The sequence below is a fragment of the Schistocerca nitens genome, chromosome 1, assembly GCF_023898315.1.
Source record: "Schistocerca nitens isolate TAMUIC-IGC-003100 chromosome 1, iqSchNite1.1, whole genome shotgun sequence".
NCBI classification, from domain to species: domain Eukaryota; kingdom Metazoa; phylum Arthropoda; class Insecta; order Orthoptera; family Acrididae; genus Schistocerca; species Schistocerca nitens.
Genome location: NC_064614.1, coordinates 590,893,551 through 590,920,346, shown reverse-complemented (window position 1 = coordinate 590,920,346; position 26,796 = coordinate 590,893,551). Strand labels below are relative to the sequence as shown.

Genomic DNA, 26,796 nt, shown 5'->3' with positions numbered 1-26,796 from the left:
CTTATGATGAGATAAAAGTAATTGTTCAAATAGTTAAGGGATAGGCAAATAAAATTGTGATGGAGAACTGGAATTCAGTAGTAGGAAGAGAATGAAAAATAGTAGAATTAGGTACAGGGGGAAAGGAATGAAAGAGGAAGGTGCCATCTAGAATTTTACACAGAGCATAATTTAATTATGAAAAAAGGTTGATTATTGGAGGAGACCTGGAGACACTAGAAGGTTTCTGATTGATTATATTATGATAAGACAGAGATTTTGGAAGCAGATTTTAAACTGTATGACATTTCCAGGGGCAGATTTGGATTCTGGCCTCAATTTATTGGTTATGAACTGTAAATTAAAATTGAAAAAATTGCAAAAAAGTGGGAAATTAAGAAGTTGAGACCTGGATAAGTTGCAAGAACTAGATGTGGTTGAGAGTTGCAGAGGGAGCAGTAGGCAACGATTGACTGAAAAGGGGAAAGGAATCCAGAAAATGACAAATGAGTAGCTTTGAGAGATGAAACCGTGAAGCCAGCAGAGGATCTAGTAAGTAAAAAGAGAAGACCTAGTGGAAATCCTTGGGTATCACAGGGGATACTGAATTTAATTGATGAAAGGAGAATATATATATATATATATATATATATATATATATATATATATATATATATATATATATATATATATATATATATATATATATACAGTAAATGAAGCTGATAAGAGGGAATACAAACATCTAAAAAATGAGGCTGACAGGAAGTGCAAAATGGCTACATGGAAATGTAAGGATATAGCAGCATATATAACTAGAGGAAAGGTAAATACCCCACCTATTGAAAAGCTGAATAGACATTTAAAGAAAAGAAAAAGCAGATGTGTGAATATCAAGAGCCGAGATGGAAAACCACTACTAAGCAAAGAAGGGAAAGGTGGAAGGAGGGGCTGAACAAGGGAAATAAAGGCAGTTTTATAGAAAGGCAAGAGGACTTAAATCATGAGATAGGAGATTTGATATTGCGAGAAGAATTTGACAGAGCACTAAAAGACCCAAATCAAAACAAGGCTCCTGTAGCAGACAACTTTCCCTCAGAACTACTGAAGTTCTTGGGAGAACAGCCATAACAAAACTATTTCACTTGGTTTGCGAGATGTATGAGACAGGCTTCAAGAAGAATGTAATAATTCCAATTCCAAAGAAATCTGGTGCTGACAGGTGTAAATATTACTGAACTATCAGTTTAATAAGTCATGACTGCAAAATAACAACATTAATTATTTACAGAAGACTGAGAGGACTGGCATGAGCCAATCACGGGAAAGATCAGTTCGTGTTCCCGAAAAGTTCAAAAACACTTGAGGCAATACTAACCCTATGGCTTACCGTAGAAGATAGGTTAATTAAAGGCAAACCTACGTTAATGTCTTTCGTAAACTTGTAGCAAGCTTTTGACATTGTCAAATGGAATATCCTATGTGAAATTCTGAAGGTAGCAGGGGTTTAGTACTGGAAGCGAAAGGCTATTTATTGAAGCCAGAATGCAGTTACAAGAGTGAAAGTATGTGAAAGGGAATGGGATAGGTTTGTAGTCTACGCCCAATGTTATTCAACATTCAACAACCAGTAAAGGAAACCAAAGAAAAATTTGGGAAAGGAATTGAAGTGCAGGGAGAAGAAATGAAAACTTTGAGGTTCACCGATGCCATTGTTATTCTGTTAGAGACAGCAAAAGGCTTGGAACAGTTGAATGGAATGGACAGGGTATGGAAAGGAAGATGTAAGACGGACATTAACTAAACAGGTATAATGGAATGTTGTCAGAGTAAAGAAGGCACTGCTGAGGGAATTGATCAGGAAAGGAGAAGTAGATGAGTTTTGTTATTTGTGTAGCAAATAACTGATGGCCAAAGTGTTGAGGGTATAAAATGTAGGCTGGCAGTGGCAGAAAAAGAGTTTTCATCTGAAGAGGAATAATTACTTAATATGAAATGTAGATTTAAGTGATAGGAAGTCTTTTCTGAAGGTATTGGTCTTGAGTGTAGCCTTTTATTGAAGTTAAACATGAACAATAAACACTTCAGACAAGAAGAGAGTAGAGGCTTTCGAAATATGGTGCTACAGAAGAATGCTGAAGATTAGGCAGGTAGATAACATAACCAATGAGAAGGTACTAAATAGAATTGAGGAGAAAAGAAATTGTGGCATAACTTGATTAAAAGAATGAATTTGTTGATGGACACATTCTGACACATCAGGAGGTGACCAACTTGGATGAAGACCACGACAACATTTATGTCTCCCGATCAAAGCAGCTGTGCAAAGTGTCATCATTTTTCTAAAAGTGACATAGCAAAGTTTGAAGACTATGGAAAAAAAGTCTTCTGATGGAGGTAGCATTACAAGGACAATTTAATCAGTAAATCAAAATAGTCTTATAGCAGTTGATATATGTAAAGCTTGATCGTATAAAATTGTCTGTATATGCTTGGAGTGAAGATGATGCATGCAAGAAATACATAGCACATAAACTATGTTGACTAACAAGGGGACCGCACCTATTTGTCGTCCATGATTTCGTCTAAATTTATTGTATGTACTGCTTCCCTTGTTTTATGATTAATATGACCTCAGCATATGTAAATCATCAACTGTAAAAGAAGAACAGTTTCTAATTTTATTTAAGAACTTCTTGTGTCCACCTTACAATCCCTTCGTAATATATTTGCAGTCCCGACTTTTCCTTTGCCTTTCCTTTTTATGCCTTTTATGGAAATATTTATAAATACAATATATTGAGCATTATTTTGGTTAATTAGCAGTGTAAGTAATGTATATATATATATATATATATATATATATATATATATATATATATATATATATATATATATAAACAGAGGGAAACATTCCACGTGGAAAAAATATATCTAAAAAGAAAGAAAGTGATGAGACTTACCAAACAAAAGCGCTGGCAGGTCGATAGACACACAAACAAACACAAAATTCTAGCTTTCGCAACAAACGGTTGCTTCGTCAGGAAAGAGGGAAGGAGAGGGAAAGATGAAAGGAAGTGGGTTTTAAGGGAGAGGGTAAGGAGTCATTCCAATCCCGGGAGCGGAAAGACTTACCTTAGGGGGAAAAAAGGACGGGTATACACTCGCGCACACACACACATATATATATATATATATATATATATATATATATATATAAACACACACTTCTGTCACTTTCATTTCTGGCCATGCCTTGCATATACTGTAAATTTGAACAAAATCGATGACAACGAGTAGCCGTGATGCTCTTGTAAGCATGGCAGTCTATAAAGAAAACCATAAAGCATCCACATTTCATAAAATTAATGATGAGTCTAAACTATGTGTTTTCTTTTTGATGAAAAACTTTTTTGAGATGAGGAAAGCAGACATCCACATACAATTTGTCAGAGAATATTCTCTCTTATTTCAGCAGACCTAGCTGTAATGTGAATCTAAAAGACTGTTATCTATAAAGTCTATTAAATCACATTCCAGAATCTCTCATGACTTAAGTAAAAAGACAGTGGTCAAATTTTCACTCATACAAACAATGGAATACTGAAAACTACAAAGAGAGCATGTGCACATGTTGGAGGACTTTTGTAAGATTTTTATTCATCATTCCTAAACTTGAAAGTCATACATAAATGTAAGATCACAGAAACAAAGCATTCTACTTTCAGGAATGGCAGGTGCTGCAAAAATTGTAAATCTCGACCATGTTGATACGTGGGATCAGTACTTTAAGAAGAACAGAGACCGACTGAAAGATCATTGTAAGTATTTGTGCAAGATCGTCATTAAATTTCACAGTTCTTCTATTTATAATAGGCTTGATCATTGAACTTGGTATTTGAACAATATTAAATAGTCATTGCACCCTCCAGTTATGCGTACCTGCAAGAATGGAACAGGAAATCTGCCTTGATTAAGAGGGTGCAGTGGACAGTAATAAGCAGAAAGTGGCATAAACATCAGCATCCAGAATTAGAAACCCCCCTTCTGTTCTTTACTGTTATGCATCCCTTAAACAGAAATCCTGAATTCTGTCCTACCTAATCTGAGACTAGTTTCTTCCTATCCTTCTACTCTTTTGTCATGCATCAATTAATGAGGAATCCTGGATACTATTCCTACTTAATACGAGACCAGTTTCTTCTTATCCTTCCACTCTTTTGCCGTAGGATGAAACCTCTTGTTCTGGATGCTAGTTGTATGTGACTGCTCATGTCAGGTGCTGCATGGTAAGTAGAGTTTTTCATCCTTCTCCATCTTTATTTTGATTTATTGTCAGACAGTCTTTTAGTGAGGCATCCTACAAATAGAAATGACCTTCCTGCTGGAAATCAATGCAAAGGAAGTAGCTGTGGTTTCTTTGCTCCAACTGCTGTTGTAGCTCATGAAATGTAACAAGAAATCTGATTGCAGTTTATGTTAAAACTTCCTAACATATTTTGTAATCACTTGTCAGCAGATGTTAACCTTTGTACTACAACTATGACATAATGGGTCGTATTTTATGATAGGATGCAGTCATTTATATGAGTTACAGTTTAAAATTCACTAAACAAAAATCATATAAAGCTTTGTGGTGTGATGACTGGAAGAGGCTTTGCTCTTCAGAAACTGAAATAGCCAGATACATCATACAAAATAAAACCATAATAATAGAAAAGTCTTCAGTTTGTCAGAAGTGTTATGTGGTATGCATTTTCTTTCTTCCATCCTTTGAACTAACATGTTGAGCCTATTACAGGGTGTCTCAGCTTAACTGGGGCTCCAAACCATGGTAAAACTTCACATTTTTGGTGTGAACAGTATCACTAATAGAAGTGATAAAATATAGGAAAAAAGCCTGTGACTGGCTGAGAATTGAACCTTGAACCTTTGTATTTTTAGTTTTAATCATACAACCAGAGCCACACAGGTATAATGCAATAATTTGCTCAGAAAAGTTTTACATAACCCTCATGGCTTGATAGTTTTATTGTTGTAGTAGTTGTTTTTGTTGTTGGAAACTTTAAAAACTTTGTTCTCAATACTCTTTTTGGCCATAGGAAGTCACTGTGGACAATTTTTGTGTGATGGAAGTAAAAGTAAGCCTGCATTCTCGGGTAAGGTCAGCAGAGCATGTTGTGGCTCCAGTCATGAATGGGACAAATATGGCTCTTCTATGCTGTTCAGCCTGCCAACAGTTTTCAGAGCATAAATCAAGCTTAGACCGTGTGCACCGCTATTGCTTTATGTTCCCACCACAATGACATCATTGGAACATTCAGTAGCTATTGTGAGGTCAGAACATATGAGCCTATCAGCACTATAGTGGCCTAACCCACTGCACACTGGTTTGTGGGAATCGCCATTGGAAGATATTGTCGTTTGCAGAATTGATGTGTGAGGTAGTGATTGCGGCATATAGTAATGATTGTCGTATACATAACGTGGTATGGTGTCCGGTGATCGGCTATACATGGAGTTAACAGTAATAGTGTTTTTAGACGGTTTATTGTGTGGGTTAGGCCACTATTGTTTTGGCACACTTGGCCATAATACACGAAATATGTGGGATTGGCTGTTATTGTTTTACACGCTGTAGTTGCCACACAGCTGTGCAGAGGTCTTCAAGTTATGGTAATAGCTATGGTACAATGAGGGTATGAATTGCAGCAAGTTCATTAAATCGGTCTTTTTCAACGTGCTAATAGCGCATCCATTGGGATATAGTACGCCCAGAGTCTCAATTTATCTCAACCCTCGTTTAGTAAAACTGACATCGGCAAACGGGACATCTGGCTCATTGGAGTACTTCCAAAACATGATATGTGGAGAGGATGCTTTATACTGAAGCCACTGAGTATGGAACCATTGCATCCTGGTTATTTTGTGTCGACACTTTACGGTTACATATGTTTCTCTCTAAACATACTGTGGACATGAAATCGTTTCTTGTCATGGGTATAGTGGTGAAGGATTGTTGTTTACGTGCAGTGTTAATGACATTCATCCAGTCAGAGGGTGTGTATATGTTTGGGTGAAATTTCCTGTTCTTTGTGATGATACAGAAGTCCTGGTCACATGGTAGGTATGAATGCCCACTGACCAGGAATTTGTGATGGATTACTTCCGGTGTGAAGTCTGCATGCAGCACTATGAATTGACACAGTAAGGCCATTTTTATATTCTGATATTGCCCGCCACATTGATCCGAGTACATAATCAGTCACTTTGTTTGAACGTTATGTTTAGTGTAATGCATGAGACACAATCCAATTTCTTGCGGTCCTCGGTATGCTTCACCCTCACTCCATACATGGTGCTCTCTTGGTACATAGGTCATGTATACCCAGGCAGTATGTCCACAGTTGTCACTTGTAGTAACAGATACCTGTTGTAAGTACCAGTGTCGGTAAAGTCCTCATCAAATCAAAGGCAATCACGGTCATATCATTGTCCTGATGCCCTCTTCTGCTGCATCGTGATGCATTCCCATCAGCGCACTCTTGGCCTTTCATTGATGTAACTCTCTTTCATGTTCCCATTTACCCTTCCCTTCTGTGGTGTCGGCTGCAGCATGTTTGATGTTATAGAGATCACATTTATGGCAGAAATCACTTACAGGGGGATGAAAGGACAAGATTAAATCTTGTATTAAGTATCTAACCAAACATGTAGTACAAGACCGGATCATCATGCTCGACTTTATATAAATGGTATAACTTCCCCATGCTCAGGTCTGGCGACAAATACTTCCGATCCACTGTTTCATTCATTCATGCATAATGGCTCCGATATGCTGGAAACCGTTTTATGAAGTTCTCTACCTCAACTGTCTTTACTATTGATGTTTTGTTTTTAGCAGGTCATGCACCTCACTTATTGATAGGTGGGGTCTGGTACTGCACTGTGTGTGAAAGAACCCTTGTAATCTTACTATCTGGTATCTGTAAAATGGTGTTAAAGAATGTTTTACACACCTTCACATCTACTCTTCGCTCTGGAAATGGTATAGGTGTGTTGTTACTTGTCTCGACTCTGTAGTACCAGAGAAACACACGCGTGCTGTAGGGACTACCTTCATCATAACAAAAATGTGTGCTGACTGCAACTCGAAACTACCTAATGCATAGAACAAGTCAAATATATGTTGCTGGTGTTCAGGTGAAAAATGTCGACCACATTCCTTCTGACACGCGCATGCTCAGAGGGTGGGACATTTCTTTGGCACATTTCCCTTCACGTTAATGTATTCTTCCCCTTTCGGTCGCTTTTCTTTTTAAGTGTTCTGTGCCCACAGGTGTGCATTCTGGACCAGTTTTCTTCCTCGTTGCGGTGCAATTACAATACCAGTACTACGATCCCTCTCTGATACGTCTGTGGTTGACGTAGTGGGTGTGGTATCCTTTGATGTACCAGGTAGATTGGGCTCTGCTATCATGACATGTAACTCATCTGCTGTACCACTTGCACACTGGCTGAATTGGCCAGGTGCACATTCCACGTCTGAGGCATTGGTACTAGTGTCCGATCCAAATAGGTCTGAAATGGAAATATTCCTTATCTGCACCGGTGTTCGAATCCTGCCTTGGGCATGGATGTGTGTGATGTCCTTAGGTTAGTTAGGTTTAAGTAGTTCTAAGTTCTAGGGGACTGATGACCTTAGAAGTTAAGTCCCATAGTGCTCAGAGCCATTTGAACCATTTTTTTTTGCACCGGTGTTCATATCTGATCATATGAGTCCAACAAGGGAACATAAAACCATAATTACCTCGTAGTGCAGCTTCGACATCTTCACCAGGGCTACTGCACATGTCGTTCTGTAGTACACACACACTAATGACCATTCAGTGATGTGTCGACCACAATATTGTGAGTCTGTACTGCAGCTGTGTCCTCCGCCGGCCGTCACAAGCTGTATGACGTATGGTACACTGTCCCACCAGCCTACTTGCTATGCGTTGTTGTTGTTGTTGTTGTTGTCTTCAGTCCTGAGACTGGCTTGATGCGGCTCTCCATGCTACTCTATCCTGTGCAAGCTTCTTCATCTCCCAGTACTTACTGCAACCTACATCCTTTTGAATCTGCTTAGTGTATTCATCTCTTGGTCTCCCTCTACGATTTTTACCCTCCACACTGCCCTCCAATGCTAAATTTGTGATCCCCTGATGCCTCAGAACATGTCCTACCAACCGGTCCCTTCTTCTTGTCAAGTTGTGCCACAAACTCCTCTTCTCTCCAATTCTATTCAATACCTCCACATTAGTTATGTGATCTACCCATCTAATCTTCAGCATTCTTCTGTAGCACCACATTTCTAAAGCTTCTATTCTCTACCTGTCCAAACTATTTATCGTCCACGTTTCACTTCCATACATGGCTACACTCCATACAAATACTTTCAGAAACGACTTCCTGACACTAAAATCTACACTCGATGTTAACAAATTTCTCTTCTTCAGAAACTCTTTCCTTGCCATTGCCAGTCTACATTTTATATCTCCTCTACTTCGACCATCATCAGTTATTTTGCTCCCCAAATAGCAAAACTCCTTTATTACTTTAAGTGTGTCATTCCCTAATCTAATTCCCTCAGCATCACCCGACTTAATTCGACTACATTCCATTATCTTCGTTTTGCTTTTGTTCATGTTCATCTTATATCCTCCTTTCAAGACACTGTCCATTCCGTTCAACTGCTCTTCCAAGTCCTTTGCTGTCTCTGACAGAATTAAAATGTCATCGGCAAATCTCAAAGTTTTTATTTCTTCACCATGGGTTTTAATACCTACACCAAATTTATCTTTTGTTTCCTTTACTGCTTGCTCAATATACAGATTGAATAACATTGGGGAGAGGCTACAACCCTGTCTTACTCCCTTCCCAACTACTGCTTCCCTGTCATACCTCTCGACTCTTATAACTGCCATCTGGTTTCTGTACAAATTGTAAATAGCCTTTCGCTCCCTGTATTTTACCCCTGCCACCTTCAGAATTTGAAAGAGTATTCCAGTCAACATTGTCAAAAGCTTTCTCTAAGTCTACAAATGCTAGAAACGTAGGTTTGCCTTTCCTTAGTCTTTCTTCTAAGATAAGTCGTAAGGTCAGTATTGCCTCACGTGTTCCAACATTTCTACGGAATCCAAACTGATCTTCCCCGAGGTCGGCTTCTACCAGTTTTTCCATTCGTCTGTAAAGAATTCGAGTTAATAATTTGCAGCTGTGACTTATTAAACTGATAGTTCAGTAATTTTCACATCGCTATGCGTACATAGCGCAATAGTGGCCTATGTGCCATAGGCCACTATTGCGCCCCATTTCGTATGTTACTGCACGGTGCATAAACATCTGACACTACCACATTGTCCATGGTGTCCAAATACATGTCCTACGATTGTAGGATGTAATGGTAGGGCGTAAAGTGATGTACTGTGTGAATATCTCATTTTTTCCAAAAAATGTGTGTTAGGCCACTATTGCGCTGATAGCCTCATATAAGATCTTCCTCAAGTGACCACTCATGATCTAAACCACCAGCTGGTAAATCCATGGCTCATAAGCATCCTAAGGATAATGTAACAGAACTGCACACTACCTTTTTGGGTGAAATTAAGAAGGCTGTGTTGACCCAGACACTACAAAGCCATCTCCATATGATCAATATGGTCTCAAGGTACCCATTATGAACAACAGTGTAAACTACCTAGCACCATGGAACATGCAATAAGTGTGCTAGGAAGTGCCTGTTATGGAACTTTGATAAATGGCATTTGGTTTTCTTCGGATGTGCAAATCTCATGCCTACAGTCCCTAGAGTTCAGCAGACAGGTGGGTCGCTCATGTTTCAGGCTGCTGTTTGCATTCAGACATCTCTTATTGGTATCAAGGGTATTTGGAATACTCTGAAGTATTATGATAAGATTCTCGAACATGTTGTCTGGCCTCACAGTCAGCATTTTGGCAATGGGTTTGTCTTTCAAGACAAAAAGCATAATCACACTGCGGCCACATAATGAATGCCTTCCTACAGACGCCGGCCGCGGTGGTCTAGCGGTTCTAGGCGCTCAGTCCGGAGCTGCGCGACTGCTACGGTCGCAGGTTTGAATCCTGCCTCGGGCATGGATGTGTGTGATGTCCTTAGGTTAGTTAGGTTTAAGTAGTTCTAAGTTCTAGGGGACTGATGACCATAGATGTTAAGTCCCATAGTGCTCAGAGCCATTTGAACCTTCCTACAGGAGGCAGTAAGGAACAGGATGGATGACATACAGTCATCTGCTGACATGAACTCAATTGAATATGTTTTGGACCAGTTGAAACGTGCAATACTTCATTGCATGACCTATCTCACATGCTAGTTGACTTTGAAGGCCATAGTTGTCGAGTGGGTCAGAGAGCAGCAACTTCTCTATCATCTGCATAACATGTTTAGACGTATTTAAGGATGTGGCGGTGCGCAGGTGGGAACAACAAGCTGTTGAATGTTGTGAAGCATCTTGTTAAACAAATTCATCTAAGTAGACAGTAATGTGGGCCTTAGAAACTGAACTGCTTCTAACGATTTTTAATTAGGGACAATAAATTGTGGAATTTTACAGTCTAAAACAAGTTCAGTGGAGTGGAGAAAAGTTAAATAAGATAAAATAGGATATTGTAGGTGAAGCAGAAAAAAATATAATTGAAATTAGATAGCTGATTTCATTTCAGAGGTAAAGAGCAGCTAAGACTTCTTGTGTAGGCTTTATTGTGAATAGGGAAGTTAAGTACAGCATTACAGTTGTTGTTGGAATCTGAGACTTCAAAAGATATTCAATGGAAATCATGATGTACTCGTATTCTGATTATGAGGAAGTATAAAGAATGATATGAAGAAACTGTACCGGAAGTGTCATAAAAAAACTTTCAACTGGCAGTGGTCAAAACTATCCAAGATACTGGCTAAAAATAGATACAGATTGGAAAGATATTCCACCTTATGCAAAACACTGTTTGTTTCTTTTTTGTAAGGCAGAATTGCTCTTCAATTTTTCCTAGCAAGCTCAAAAACAAAGAGTATTAACATCTTAAAACATAATTAATAGATACAAAGCTATAAAGAAGCACTCACCATGCAGGAAATCAGAAATTGAGATCTTGAGAAGCCTTAAGGATAAGAAGATATATAACATATTCAATGAAACAACAAACTCAGCATCTTAGACAAGGATTACACAGATGAAGTTGTACTTATTGAAGACATATGCAAACAGTACAGTATATCGGAATGTCAGTCAGAACAGGGCAGTTAGTGGAACAGAAGATGAGAGATTCAAATATGCAAAAAGAGGAACATGGTATAATTTCCTGAAATGAACAAAAATATTCAGGTAAGTCTTTCACGGTGTCTGAAAATGTACAATAGAAACAATGACAGAAACAAGTATAAACATTAAGAACTGATGAAAATAAAAACAAACTGATGCTGGGTAGACATCACATTTTTTGCTCCTAGATGGAAGGTAACTAATAGCAGATAAGAGATTTCTCTGAAACACAGGTACTTAATAATAAATACTTTTGCATTCCAGATTACAGCTATAAAGCCGTTCGAGGTAAGATTATGTGGGAAAACTCGTTGTAGCTAATTCTTCTTCAGTAAATATAGTTGAAGGCAAAGTGATAGAAAAAGAACTTACAAAAATATTTATAGAATATCTGAGCAGAAAGATGATGCACTGGACGAAATAACACTCATCAGTAAAGTGTTACTCCCGAAGGAAGCTGGGGTGGTACTACGACACACGAATATTAGATCACTTCAATACAACACGAAGAAGATGAAAGACTTTGAAACAATCTATGTCCAAAGGAATGTCATGAGTATTTATTAGTCACAGAACATCAAATATTATATCACTTCAATGCAACATGAAGAAGATGAAAAACTTTGTAACACTCTGTGTCCACAGGAATGTCATGAACATTTATTAGTCACAGAACATTAATGTGTTGCTTGATAACAGAACAAGAAGAAACTTCTCTTTTGTTACAGAATACAGTTGACAGTAAACATTTATGCAGAGTTCTAATACTATATCACATTTTTGGCTTGGTAGAGAGATGATGCTGTCATCTTTGGTAATGGTTGCAGACTGGGCTGAGCATTAGTGTTCTCATACATAAGTATGCCTGCTGAGGCAGTTGTGTATGAAAACTCTTTGGGGGGTGTGTACTCAAATTGCACTCATTTCTTGCTGTGTCTGGCAGCGACTATGCTTACTTATTGTTTCATTGTGAGGTACCAATCGTGCCTTGGCACCTCATTCTTTGGACTGCTCTAATTGTACTACACGATAAGCAGACAAGGCATTAAAAAAAAGAGAGAGAGAGATTTACCATCCTCCCCTCTATAATCAAAAAATATTCTCTAAAATTTCCACCAACTGCATAGAAAAGATGATGAATTTTGTGTGTGTGTGTGTGTGTGTGTGTGTGTGTGTGTGTGTGTGAAGTTTCTATTAGACTTCTATGAATAGTGGGAAATTCAGAATTGGGCAAGGAGATTCCATATTATCAAATAAATTCTTAGCAGCCATTGAGAAACTTTTTGGACCAACAAACTGATAAAACAAAAGGATATTAATGAAACGTGTGGTTCACATTTGTGTTTCTTTCAACATTATACAGTTTGCCTCTAGTGTAGATTAACTTCAACAACTAGTGGAAGAATTTAAAAGAGTGAATTTGACAGAAGACCTGGAAATCAAGTTAAATAAGATTAAAATTTTGTCTGATCAACACACGAAAATGTAAATGGTGCAGATAAACAGTCTCGTAGAACCAGTTTATTTAAAGCATCTGAAGACAATATCAGGATGGACAGTGAAGGAAATAGCATTTCAAAGAGAACAGTCTTTTTGAAATAATTTGTAATGGTTGCTGTACTAGCCAACCAATGTAGTGGAAAAGATTTTACATAAAGAAATAGAAGAGTAAAAATGGTCTGGAGTGTAAACTAAACAGGATTTTCAGAACTATGCTTCCAGTTTTGTCTCTTGGCAATCAGACATCGACTTTTAATCTGTAATGTGAAATCCATTCAAAAACCGGTTGCCCAACAAACAATGAAGAGATGCATTTTAGGAATTATTAGGGGAAACAGGAAAGCAAATAAGTGAGCCAGTGAATGGACAGGGGTGGACAATGTGATTATGAACATAATAAAAGTGATATGGAAGTAGAGAGAACATTTAGCCAGGCAAGTGGATGAGGTGTAAGGTGGTAATGGAAGTACTCTGGTATGTCCCAATAGATGAGTGATGCCCTAATGGAAAAGGGTAGGTAACGAGAGGAAACATGCAAGAGTAGAATGAGTAAGTATTTCTGAAGATTTTAATGCATGACATTTATTAAGAACTGGATGTCAAATGCCTGGTCATTCACAATGAAGACTTGTGAGATAAATATATATTATCTTGATCAGAATTGACATATGCAAATTATGATTTTATTCATGTACTGTAGACGTAAAACTAACTGAGTTTTATGCCAGAGCTTGACAGAACATGACAGTAATATTAGGAAGGAAAAACTTTCCTTGTGCTTTTTACGACATTATTAGGTGAAAACAAAATGTCAAGCTGAAAATGAAATGTCACAAACACAGATAAGACGTGCAACTTATACAGATCAATACATCATGAAACACAGCGTAAAAAGTAATTATTTCCTTTGTAAAATCTTTGTATCTAATAATTTTGTGAATTATCTGGATCAGTAATGTCTGTGTGAGTCACTCATCATTTTATCAGCAGTTGTGATATTCAGCTTCCACCTCGTGATGGCCTAAGAACTTGAAATCCATTTCGTAAACAAATAAATAATAATTTGCAGAATATCATAAAAATAATTTCCTTTATAACAATAGAAGTAAAATATAATTGCCATTTAATTACATTGATTGGATAAATTTTAGTTATTGGCCTCCTGTTTCAGTTGCAAATGCCAAAGTGCAATGTGATCCTGATGCACGCTATTCTCCAAATAATAATCTCAGCAAGAAAGTTTCAATATGGCAAGGAGATATAACGAAGTTGGAAATTGATGCAATTGTAAATGCAGCAAATTCATCCCTTATGGGTGGTGGAGGAGGTAAGTCATTTGAAACTGATAGTTTTGTTTTGAGTTAATATGATGAATACTTTAGTTGAGATGTATAAGTGTGACAGTTTTTCTGTTTGTAATTTTGAACTTTTTCTACTGCAGTGCAACAACAGACCTTAATATGAAATAGATAATGTGGGATAGAACAGGAAATTTAATTTCATTATACTACATAATATGCAATGATCCAGTTTTTTCTAAAATACGTCCTCAAAGTTGCAATTTGTCCTCCATATAAAGAGGAAAATTAGAGCAATGAGCAGTAAAATAACAATAGATTAACAACTTTAAAATTTAATAAGTTTTGTGTTGGTCATTTTTAAGTTTAAAAATGCTTGGAATAGTCAAACAACACACAGTTAAGTCCCCCGCACATCATACAAACAGCTATTCCTTCTGTTCGAAATTCATTCCATTAATGAGCCTGCAAGTCTTTTTACCATAGAGGCTTTTGCTTATTTCAGTTTAGAGGGTTAGATGTGCAGATCCTGTCAAGCCATCTGGAAACACTTTATTTAAGAACTCTTAGTCACCCAACTTTCTTGCTTTTTTCTCTAGGATCTTCAAAGTTTTATAAATATAATACTCTGTGGTTTGTGTGTAAAACCAACTTTTTATTATTCAGCCAAAATAGAATGAATTAATGGTTTACAGAGTGTAGAATGTCAGTAATTGGATGTAACACCATAAATGTTCACCATGAAGAATTTGAATGCAACAAAACAGGCTGTGTGTGCCATAACAGTAAACAAACATGAAAACATTGGCCAAAGTACCCCAACTTGACACCCATATGTAAAACATAGGCACCAATATACAGTTAAACCCCCGCTTTTACACTTTTCAAGGTACTTCCAAAAAGTGGTGTAAAACATGGGAAAATGTAAAATGTGGGAAATAACGTTTTACGCTGTAAAAGTTATGTGTAGGACACACACTTGCACTTTATGTATGGTATATGTACATAACAGGCATCAAAAGACTTGTCAGGGACTTGTTTATTATCTAATGAACGTTTATTACTTAATAAAAATGGCTGATGTAACTGGAACTCATAATTGTCTGGGAAGTAGGAACTTTCGACTCAGTTTCATCTGTCATAATCGATGTTTTTGAAAGCCTGCAGCTGTCATTCATTATTTAAATAATGAAATCTGCACAAGTTAAGTATTTTTTCATGCTTAGCTTGAAGTGTTCTAAAAAATTTTTTCTTGTTGTCAAGCGCAAATACTAAGTAAGTATTTTGTGGTTTTTGAATATGTGTTATTCTGTGTTTCTTGCACTGTAGTCGCTTTTTGAGGTTATCAGGTACTGGGCCTCATCAGTTATGTAGAAAACCACACACAAACAATCACTCACATTGTTTGTGTAACTTCCCAAAAAATACATATATAAATACTGCACTTCGCAACGAGAATAAATTCTCGAAACACGTTTTGCACCATGAATAAAATATGTAACCGGCGCTGTGTTTAAACTGAAAACATTTGAGCAACGCAAAGTGAATGACAGTGTAGCCAGACACCGGAACATGCTAAATATGGTTCGACAAAGGTATCACATGATCACAACAATTACGAGACTGCATCTGCGTAGTAGACACAGTTTGGAAATGGTTGTGATTCATCACGATATCTTCATTTGAATGAACCTAGTTACTCCCATCAGCCACCATGCCAAGTAGAGCTTGGCAGCAGGGGCAGATACAGCACGAATTGTTCCAACTTTTACACATTTATCGGTTCAAATCCGCTGAGTAGAGTGTCCTGGTGTCAAGAAACTTAACCAAGTAATATTTGTAAACACTACTGAATGGCCAACATCATCCCAGTGTCATTTTTTCTCCACAAACATTTTTTTCGTAATGCGTAAATCACAAGAAAATTATAAATACGTTGACGCAAAATCAGGTGCAAATTAACATTGTGGGCATAGGGCATTTGACAGTACCGATAAAAAATGTCGTAAACGGCAGAACGTAAAAGCGGGGTTGTGCTGTAATATGAATTGAATCACCATGTTACTAACAGTACCATTTAAAATATTTGCTCTTAAAATCATGATTGTAAGTGTGCCAGTAAAAATAGATGCCAGTCAGAGTTGAAGTTTGTTCCTATTGAACTCTTATTGAAAGAAAATTTTCAAAACAGTAGCTAACTGGTCACACTACATGCGTAGTGTCCATACCCCTACGAGGTGTAGCTATAAGGTTTTATCGCCTAAAAAAGTGAACTTACGTAATTGAGTTTTTGTTGTCTGCACGTACATGCATGCAGTCCTGGTACACATTGAAATCTACAAAGCAGAGTACCTTAGCCAGCTGCTAAAGGAATCAAAACAAAATGGTGCAGCCCATTGATGTAGTGAAGTAGCATGTGGATAAAGGCGTCATGTGGATTGGCCTGGCACAGCTGCAACATTTCCACAGTTGACAAAACATATAACCACAGGATAATTCACTTTATCAATGGGCTGCCTTGTTGTATTTTGGTTCCTCTAGTAGCATGCTATAGAATTTTGCTTTTATCTGCCTCTACAATTTTTACTGTCCACACTTCTTTCAATTTCCAAACTGACCGTTACTTTATGCCTCAGGATGTTTGTCATGGTGTCCCACCAAGTTCCTTTTTTCCAATTTGCTTCAGTACCATCTCATATGTTATTTGATCAACCCATTCTTCTGTCGCACCACAGTTAAAAACCTTCTATTCTGTTGTTGTATGAACTGCTTATTTCCCGTGTTTGATGTCAAGATAACACTGCACTCTATGCAAATACCTTCAGAAAAGACTTAACAAGTTTGTGTTTCCAAGAAATCTGCATTTTATATCCTCTCTACCTGGGCCATATCAGTTATTTTGCTGCCCCAATAGCAAAACTCATCTGCTAGTTTTAGTGTCTCATTTCCTAACCTGATCTCTTCAGCATTGCCTGATTTAATTAGATAAATCAATCAGTCTTGTTTTAATTTTCTCTATGTTCATCTTATAACTTCTGTTCAAGACATTCTTTTAACTGCTCTTCCAAGTTTTTCGGTGTCTCTGACAAAATTACAAAATCGTCGGCAAACCTTAAAGTTTTTATTTCTTCTCCCTGCACTTTAATTTTCTTTCCAAGTTCCTCTGTGGTTTCAGTCACATCTTGCTCAACATACAGATTCAAGAACTGTGTAGATAGACTACAATCATGTCTCGTGCCCTTCTTAATTACAGTTTCCCTTTCATATCATTTGCCTATCATAATTATAAAGGGGCATTATTGAAATAAATTTGTATCAAGATAATTGTTCCTGTAAATAGATTATTCAAACAAATTAATTTGCATATAAATTATTCATGGATAAAGGAATTATTCCTCTCCCCAAATTCAAATAATTATTTGTTATTCATTGTCTGTTACTTAAATAGAAACAGTGCAGAATACCACCCCATTTTCTTTGTTTACTTCTTGTACAGATGTGTAACTAGTGTTTGCCCCTTACATTGTGGTTATTTTTTGATAAATAAATTATTATTGGTTTTTGTAGCAGTGTCATTCAGTGGCTCAGTTGATTAAGTTCCAGACTGTAAAGATGCATTTAATGGTCCTGTTTTTGCTGGTGTATGGCTTTCATTTGACTGCCCTCATATATTTCCACCTGCAATTTGCTGGATAAGCCAGTCCAAATATCTGAGAAAGCAAGGGCACATCACTTCCAATAGAACAACACCACTGCAGCTTTCAGAAGATTGAGCACAGCTTTATTTACTTTACAGTCAACAAATGCAACATAAAAACATGTTTTAGGCAGGTGGCCTTAGCAGTTGCAATACTGAAATGGCCCAATTCGACTGACTGCACTTGCTGGTACTTTCGCCTTTCCCCTGCCAAGAAGCAGAAGTACTCCGCATGCGCATGAATAGACAAAGATAGTACAGATACCAGATTCTCTTAATCTGCAATACATTCCTCCATTTTTACCAAGATTGCTAACACTTTCGGATATGGCTATTTCATTGAAATAATTGTGCAATTTGTCCAGTTGATAGTACTACAAAATAATGAACAAAGAAAGACATCAGTGGTTGCTAATGACTGACATCAACAGACGTTAAATCTCAAATCTCTTAAAATACCTGAGTAATGCTGTTGGATGCTCAAAGTCATCCAGAAGTGTTTTGGGTCTAAATCAGAGTAAGCTTTCTGTTAGAATGAAATGATAATTAAATGGACACCCTAGCTGCAAACAGGCGCTAATGTACTTCATTGGGGGCATGTTGAAAATGTGTGCCCCGACTGGGTGTCCATTTAATTATCATTTCATTTCTAGCAGAGCTGCATGGTCGTCCACAGTAACTGTTCTTTCGGGAACAGATACTACTGTCATATATAGTTAAAATATGGCTTCCCGGCCATTGACCTTCTAGTGCGAACACACACGCTATGCCCGAACTCGTACGGGACTTGGTAGATTAATCTGCCACGAGTAATGAGTATGATGGGCAAACATCTATTAGGTGTACTACGAATGTAGTGGTGTGGACATGTTGGGAATGTGGATCTCACGGGGAGCGTGCAAGGGATAAGTCCCTGCAGACGCACTATCCTCTGTGCCCACGGTGGCTCAGATGGATAGAGCGTCTGCCATGTAAGCAGGAGATCCCGGGTTCGTGTCCCGGTCGGGGCACACATTTTCAACATGCCCCCAATGAAGTACATTAGCGCCTGTTTGCAGCTAGGGTGTCCATTTAATTATCATTTCATTTCTAGCAGAGCTGCATGGTCGTCCACGGTAACTGTTCTTTCAGGAACAGATACTACCGTCATATATAGTTTCTGTTAGAAGATAGAATAGCTTTTTGATCTGACATGCAAGAATGCAGCTGCACAAAGTCTTTAGATTCAGGAGTTTTGGAACAGAAACTGGGTCTGAGTACTAAAAAGAGTTCATAATATTGCACCACACTGTCAACTTTTTTTTTTTTTTTATCAAGAAAGTGTCAAGAGGCTGTTAAGACTTTTTTTCACTTTCTACACTAATTGCAACTATTTCAGCAATGTTTTACCATTGATTTAAAAACAAATAGTTCACCTATATTGCTGTCCATAACCAAGGGAGGTTTACATTCGCTACAGACATAAAATAGCTAAAGGAAAGTTGAAGAAATTGGGTCATGAGTTTCAAATATGTTACGATGGAAAAGGATATTTTATTTTTAATCTAGCTGACAAACCTGGCAATGCCTGTATATTCCTGTTTGGCAATTTTCTATTAGAAATGAAAACAAATGAACTGTGTTTGTAGCATACTGTTGAAAAAATTTTGTTTTAATGTATTCATGAAAACACCTTTAAAATTATGAAATAGCCATACAAAGAACAATGTACAGATGTATAAGTACAGTTCCAAATTAAGCAGTACTATTACTGTACACTGGCCACATCTGCTTTACATGTTTACAACAAAATTGTGAAACATCTCTATGGCAACACCACTCTATAGACGGCTCTTGTTTTTTACTACAACCATTTTCATTTTGCAGTTGAAAACAGTCAAAAGCATTGCCAGGTATCAGTTATTTCCTTAAGTTGACGTAACTGTAGAAGTATCTTAGTGGTAAAGAATAAATGTATTAAAAGTTCACACATGATGCAACATTTTTTTCACGCACTTCATTGTGTATACATCATATCTCTTTAACTATATGTCATACAATGATATATTTGTGTAGGTACAATCAGTGAAATATTTGTGTAGGTACTTATATACATGTGGATATTGTCTGTGAAATATGTAGTGAATGGAGTTAGTAGCAAAGAAGTAACAAATTTAATGTTGCACACAACGTGGGAGTTTTTCATGCATCTTATTGTTCATGGCATCATGTTGCTTGAACTATGATAGGTAGTTAATTCTTACACCCAAACGATTGTTGCCTGAGAGCAAGTGATGTATGTACCAAGTTTGGTTGAAATTGGTCCAGTGGTTTAGGACGAACTGTGGAACACACACACACACACACACACACACACACACACACACACACACACATTTTATAATACCTCACAGCGGAATTTAGAGCAACATTATATTATCTAGTTTTGTGTTAAACTTGGGGAATCAGCAAGTGTGGCTTTTCAACACAAGTTTTTGCTGACACTGATCAGTTTTGAAAGGCTAAGAACACATTGAAAATGAAAATGAACCTCACTCAGAGAGATCTTAAACTTCAAAAACCGACAAAAATGTTGAATGTGTGCGTACTCTTGTGAGTTTACTGATGTTTCAAAATAAGGATAATGGGTGACCTGTTAAATGTTTATGAAAATGTCACTGAAAGGCTCAGGAAAAGGGTGAATCTAGTGAGACCAGACATTGTAGACAAATGGATGCTGCTTCATGATGACACCCCATGTCACATGGCCACTCCATCACAGAATGTTTGACCTCAGAAGACATTCTTGTTGTTTTACAGCCCCAACTTGATCTGAGTCCTTCTTACACATTATTTTCTCAAAATTGAAAAATGTCTTAAAAGGATATCATTTTGGGACTCTGGAAAACGTTCAGAAGAATGTGACCAACATGTTAAAGGTCCAATCAGTTGAATCCTTTCAGTGCTGCTGCCAAGACTAGGAGCAATGACACCAACGTGTATAGTTGCCAAAGGGAACTGCTTTGAAAGGAACAATATTCATATTTGGAAAAAATAAAATAAAATAAAAACTTTGGTAATAAAAAAAAAAAATCAGTCTCATTACTTTTCTCACAGACCTCATATGTACGGATTTCGAACATCATTTGTGGGTTAAACCTAACGTGGAATCACAACAAAGTCACTTCCCAAATACTGGAGCAGAATTGATGATTTCTAATGTTTTGCTAAGGAAGACTGTGATTTGAGAGTCTGTATCAGTATCCTGTAGTAAAAGTGATTTCAGGAGAAATAAAGAAATAATACTCTGCTATCCACTTTGCATTTGTGAAACAATTTTTCGGTTTTAAGTATGTCACTGTGACAAGTCTACATAAATCAAGTTTCAGATGAGATGCGTGAAAAATGTGTTAGTCTGAAACCTAATTTAAAAGCAATAAATAATATTTGTTTAATAAATGACAAAGAATTGAAGCAATCTGAGCTCTTGATACACAGCTGTTCGTCTTTTCTCCAAAGGTGTCTTTAATTTTTCTACAGGCAGCGTCTACAATTCCCTTAGTTATGTGTGCTTCTACAGCCTTGCAGTGCCCTCTTCCAGCTTAGCCATTTTGCACTTTCTGTTGATCTCATTTATTAGATGTCTGTATTCCCTTTGCCTGCTTCATTTACTGCATTTTTTTTTTATTTTCTCCTTGTATCAATTAAATTCAGTATTTCCTGTGTTACCCAAGAATGTAGCACTGGGGCTTATCTTTTTAGCTTGATCTTCTGCTATATTCTTTATTTCATCTCTCAAAATTATCCATTTTTCTCTTCTTTTGCATTACTTTCCTCTGTTTTAGTCCAACATTGCCCTAATGCTCTCCCTGAGCCTCTCAACAACTGCCAGAGATGGCAGTCATGTGTGCATGAGGTGTGCTTGCATGTGAATGTGCATGTGTACGTTTCTCTTTATTTTTCTGTTGCAGGCTTTGGCTGAAAGCTAACATGTAAGTGTCCTTTGTGTGTGTCTGCAACTTAACATGTCATCATTACAGTAAGCATTGTCAATTAAGGAATCTAACATTCCATGCTCCATCCCAGGAATGCTAGTCTTATTTTTCATGTTGACTACATCCTCCTGAGTAGTTCCTGCCTGGAGATCTGAATGGGAGACTATTTTGCTTCCAGAATATTTTACCAAAGAGGATGCCATCATCATTAAGCTATACACTAAATATTCATACTGCTGGGGAAAAAGACAACAGCTATAGCGTCCCTTGTTTTCAGCCATTCACAGTACCAGCACAGCAAGACCATATTGGCTAGTATTACAAGTCTAGATGAGTCAACCATTCAGACTGTTGTTGCCCCTGCGACTATTGAATACGCTGCTGTTCCTTTTCTGGAACCATGATTAGTCTGCTTTCTTCACGGATACCCTTCCTTTGTAGTTGCTCGTACCGTATGTTATTGTTGAGGGGTGCAAGCCACCCTACCTCGAAAACATCCATGTTTCATGGGGCATTAGATCCCTCATACAGCATACAGTGTGTATACGACCCGGGAGATCAGGGAAAAACCTGGGAATTTTTTCAACCGGGAAAAACGTGGGATATTTTTAGAATTCTGGGAATATATCATTGTCTTAGTTTTCACTTAATTTTTTTTTTAAATTTTGACTGGTAAGAACCAATACTCTAACAAAGGATATTACTGTATCCCGTTACTTCAGAATAATACTTCAGCAATAAAACATAAACTAGAGAAAAAAAGAAAATAACTTAAATTGCAAAGGAAATGCGCTATATACAACAATGGCACGCAGTGCTCATGCAAGCGTCTGCCAATTGAAAATGTGTCAAAGGCTTTAGGAAGACCATGCAGTGCTTCATAACAACAAATTGGCTCGAATGAGCGTGAAGTCACAACTGTTTACATTTGATTTGTTTTAGCAGCTACGCACTGGCTCATACGCATGCGCAGTTGATTCACGTTTGAGTAGTAGATTCTCCCGCTTCTGGTTACAGGAATGTGGCTGTTGGCTGTGCAAGCAGTTGCAGCAAGCAGCTAGATGCTACCAGGAAAAGGGGGTGCCAAATTCATATTCTTGAGGAAAAAAACTTGTTTCACAAAGCGCCTAGCATCCAGTGCACATTTGTCTACATCTACATCTACATTCATACTCCGCAAGCCACCCAACGGTGTGTGGCGGAGGGCACTTTACGTGCCACTGTCATTACCTCCCTTTCCTGTTCCAGTCGCGTATGGTTCGCGGGAAGAACGACTGTCTGAAAGCCTCCGTGCGCGCTCTAATCTCTCTAATTTTACATTCGTGATCTCCTCGGGAGGTATAAGTAGGGGGAAGCAATATACTCGATACCTCATCCAGAAACGCATCCTCTCGAAACCTGGCGAGCAAGCTACACCGCGATGCAGAGCGCCTCTCTTGCAGAGTCTGCCACTTGAGTTTATTAAACATCTCCGTAACGCTATCACGGTTACCAAATAACCCTGTGATGAAACGCGCCGCTCTTCTTTGGATCTTCTCTATCTCCTCCGTCAACCCGATCTGGTACGGATCCCACACTGATGAGCAATACTCAAGTATAGGTCGAATGAGTGTTTTGTAAGCCACCTCCTTTGTTGCTGGACTACATTTTCTAAGCACTCTCCCAATGAATCTCAACCTGGTACCCGCCTTACCAACAATTAATTTTATATGATCATTCCACTTCAAATCGTTCCGCACGCATACTCCCAGATATTTTACAGAAGTAACTGTACCAGTGTTTGTTCCACTATCATATAATCATACAATAAAGGATCCTTCTTTCTATGTATTCGCAATACATTACATTTGTCTATGTTAAGGGACAGTTGCCACTCCCTGCACCAAGTGCCTATCCGCTGCAGATCTTCCTGCATTTCGCTACAATTTTCTAATGCTGCAACTTCTTTGTATACTACAGCATCATCCGCGAAAAGCCGCATGGAACTTCCGACACTATCTACTAGGTCATTTATATATATTGTGAAAAGCAATGGTCCCATAACACTCCCCTGTGGCACGCCCGAGGTTACCTTAACGTCTGTAGACGTCTCTCCATTGATAACAACATGCTGTGTTCTGTTTGCTAAAAAATCTTCAATCCAGCCACACAGCTGGTCTGATATTCCGTAGGCTCTTACTTTGTTTATCAGGCGACAGTGCGGAACTGTATCGAACGCCTTCCGGAAGTCAAGAAAAATAGCATCTACCTGGGAGCCTGTATCTAATATTTTCTGGGTCTCATGAACAAATAACGCGAGTTGGGTCTCACACGATCGCTGTTTCCGGAATCCATGTTGATTCCTACATAGTAGATTCTGGGTTTCCAAAAACGACATGATACTCGAGCAAAAAACATGTTCTAAAATTCTACAACAGATCGACGTCAGAGATATAGGTCTATAGTTTTGCGCATCTGCTCGACGACCCTTCTCGAAGACTGGGACTACCTGTGCTCTTTTCCAATCATTTGGAACCCTCTGTTCCTCTAGAGACTTGCGGTACACGGCTGTTAGAAGGGGGGCAAGTTCTTTCGCGTACTCTGTGTAGAATCGAATTGGTATCCCGTCAGGCCCAGTGGACTTTCCTCTGTTGAGTGATTCCAGTTGCTTTTCTATTCCTTGGACACTTATTTCGATGTCAGCCATTTTTTCATTTGTGCGAGGATTTAGAGAAGGAACTGCAGTGCGGTCTTCCTCTGTGAAACAGCTTTGGAAAAAGGTGTTTAGTATTTCAGCTTTACGCGTGTCATCCTCTGTTTCAATGCCATCATCATCCCGGAGTGTCTGGATATGCTGTTTCGAGCCACTTACTGATTTAACGTAAGACCAGAACTTCCTAGGATTTTCTGTCAAGTCTGTACATAGAATTTTTCTTTCGAATTCACTGAACGCTTCTCGCATAGCCCTCCTTACGCTAACTTTGACATCGCTTAGCTTCTGTTTGTCTGAGAGGTTTTGGCTGCATTTAAACTTGGAATGAAGCTCTCTTTGCTTTCGCAGTAGTTTCCTAACTTTGTTGTTGAACCACGGTGGGTTTTTCCCGTCCCTCACAGTTTTACTCAGCACGTACCTGTCTAAAACGTATTTTACGATTGCCTTGAACTTTTTCCATAAACACTCAACATTGTCAGTGTCGGAACAGAAATTTTCGTTTTGATCTGTTAGGTTGTCTGAAATCTGCCTTCTATTACTCTTGCTAAACAGATAAACCTTCCTCCCTTTTTTTATATTCATATTAACTTCCATATTCAGGGATGCTACAACGGCCTTATGATCACTGATTCCCTGTTCTGCACTTACAGAGTCGAAAAGTTCGGGTCTGTTTGTTATCAGTAGGTCCAAGATGTTATCTCCACGAGTCGGTTCTCTGTTTAATTGCTCGAGGTAATTTTCGGATAGTGCACTCAGTATAATGTCACTCGATGCTCTGTCCCTACCACCCGTCCTAAACTTCTGAGTGTCCCAGTCTATATCTGGTAAATTGAAATCTCCACCTAAGACTATAACATGCTGAGGAAATTTATGCGAAATGTATTCCAAATTTTCTCTCAGTTGTTCTGCCACTAACGCTGCTGAGTCGGGAGGTCGGAAAAGGAGCCAACTATTAACCTAGTTCGGTTGTTGAGTGTAACCTCCACCCATAATAATTCACAGGAACTATCCACTTCTACTTCACTACAGGATAAACTACTACTAACAGCGACAAACACTCCACCACCGATTGCATGCAATCTATCCTTCCTGAACACCGTCTGTACCTCTGTAAAAATTTCGGCAGAATTTATCTCTGGCTTAAGCCAGCTCTCTGTACCTATAACGATTTCAGCTTCAGTGCTTTCTATCAGCGCTTGAAGTTCCGGTACTTTACCAACGCAGCTTCGACAGTTTACAATTACAATACCGATTGCTGCTTGGTCCCCGCATGTCCTGACTTTGCTCCGCACCCTTTGAGGCTGTTGCCCTTTCTGTACTTGCCCGAGGCCATCTAACCTAAAAAACCGCCCAGTCCACGCCACACAACCCCTGCTACCCGTGTAGCCGCTTGCTGCGTGTAGTGGACTCCTGACCTATCCAGCGGAACCCGAAACCCCACCACCCTATGGCGCAAGTCGAGGAATCTGCAGCCCACATGGTCGCAGAACCGTCTCAGCCTCTGATTCAGACCCTCCACTCGGCTCTGTACCAAAGGTCCGCAGTCAGTCCTGTCGACGATGCTGCAGATGGTGAGCTCTGCTTTCATCCCGCTAGCGAGACTGGCAGTCTTCACCAAATCAGATAGCCGTCGGAAGCCAGAGAGGATTTCCTCCGATCCATAGCGACACACATCATTGGTGCCGACATGAGCGACCACCTGCAGATGGGTGCACCCTGTACCCTTCATGGCATCCGGAAGGACCCTTTCCACATCTGGAATGACTCCCCCCGGTATGCACACGGAGTGCACATTGGTTTTCTTCCCCTCTCTTGCTGCCATTTCTCTAAGGGGCCCCATTGCGCGCCTGACGTTGGAGCTTCCAACTACCAGTAAGCCCACCCTCTGCGACCGCCCGGATCTTGCAGACTGAGGGGCAACCTCTGGAACAGGACAAGCAGCCATGTCCGGCCGAAGATCAGTATCAGCCTGAGACAGAACCTGAAACCGGTTCGTCAGACAAACTGGAGAGGCCTTCCGTTCAGCCCTCCGGAATGTCTTTCGCCCCCTGCCACACCTTGAGACTACCTCCCACTCTACCACAGGTGAGGGATCAGCCTCAATGCGGGCAGTATGCCGGGCAACCACATGTGATTTTGAAATGCTTCCCTGTTGGTTTTTGAAAATTTTTGAACACATTTTAAGTTGATTTCTGAATGAATCATTAGTTGACTTTTGAATGCATGCATAGGCACGTTATGTCTCTGTCAGGAGAATCCTAGTCACATCTAGAAATAAACTTTCCGCAGACAAAAGAGGACGGGGCTATACTAGCTG

General features: G+C 38.8%; 1 protein-coding gene across 5 annotated transcripts in view; it reads left to right on the top strand.

The window, feature by feature from the left end:
- Positions 1-26,796, top strand: part of LOC126255843 (ADP-ribose glycohydrolase MACROD2-like) — an 83,578-nt gene that overhangs the window by 6,953 nt on the left and 49,829 nt on the right. For 4 of the 5 annotated variants that reach the window (XM_049955435.1, XM_049955432.1, XM_049955436.1 and 1 more), the window contains 2 exons: positions 3,708-3,800; positions 13,990-14,145. In XM_049955435.1, coding sequence (XP_049811392.1) covers positions 3,710-3,800; positions 13,990-14,145 — 247 coding nt within the window. In that variant the 5' untranslated portion in view covers positions 3,708-3,709. Of the gene's footprint in view, positions 1-3,519; positions 3,627-3,707; positions 3,801-13,989; positions 14,146-26,796 lie in introns of those variants that run through there. The other variant, XM_049955437.1, reaches the window with a different exon arrangement.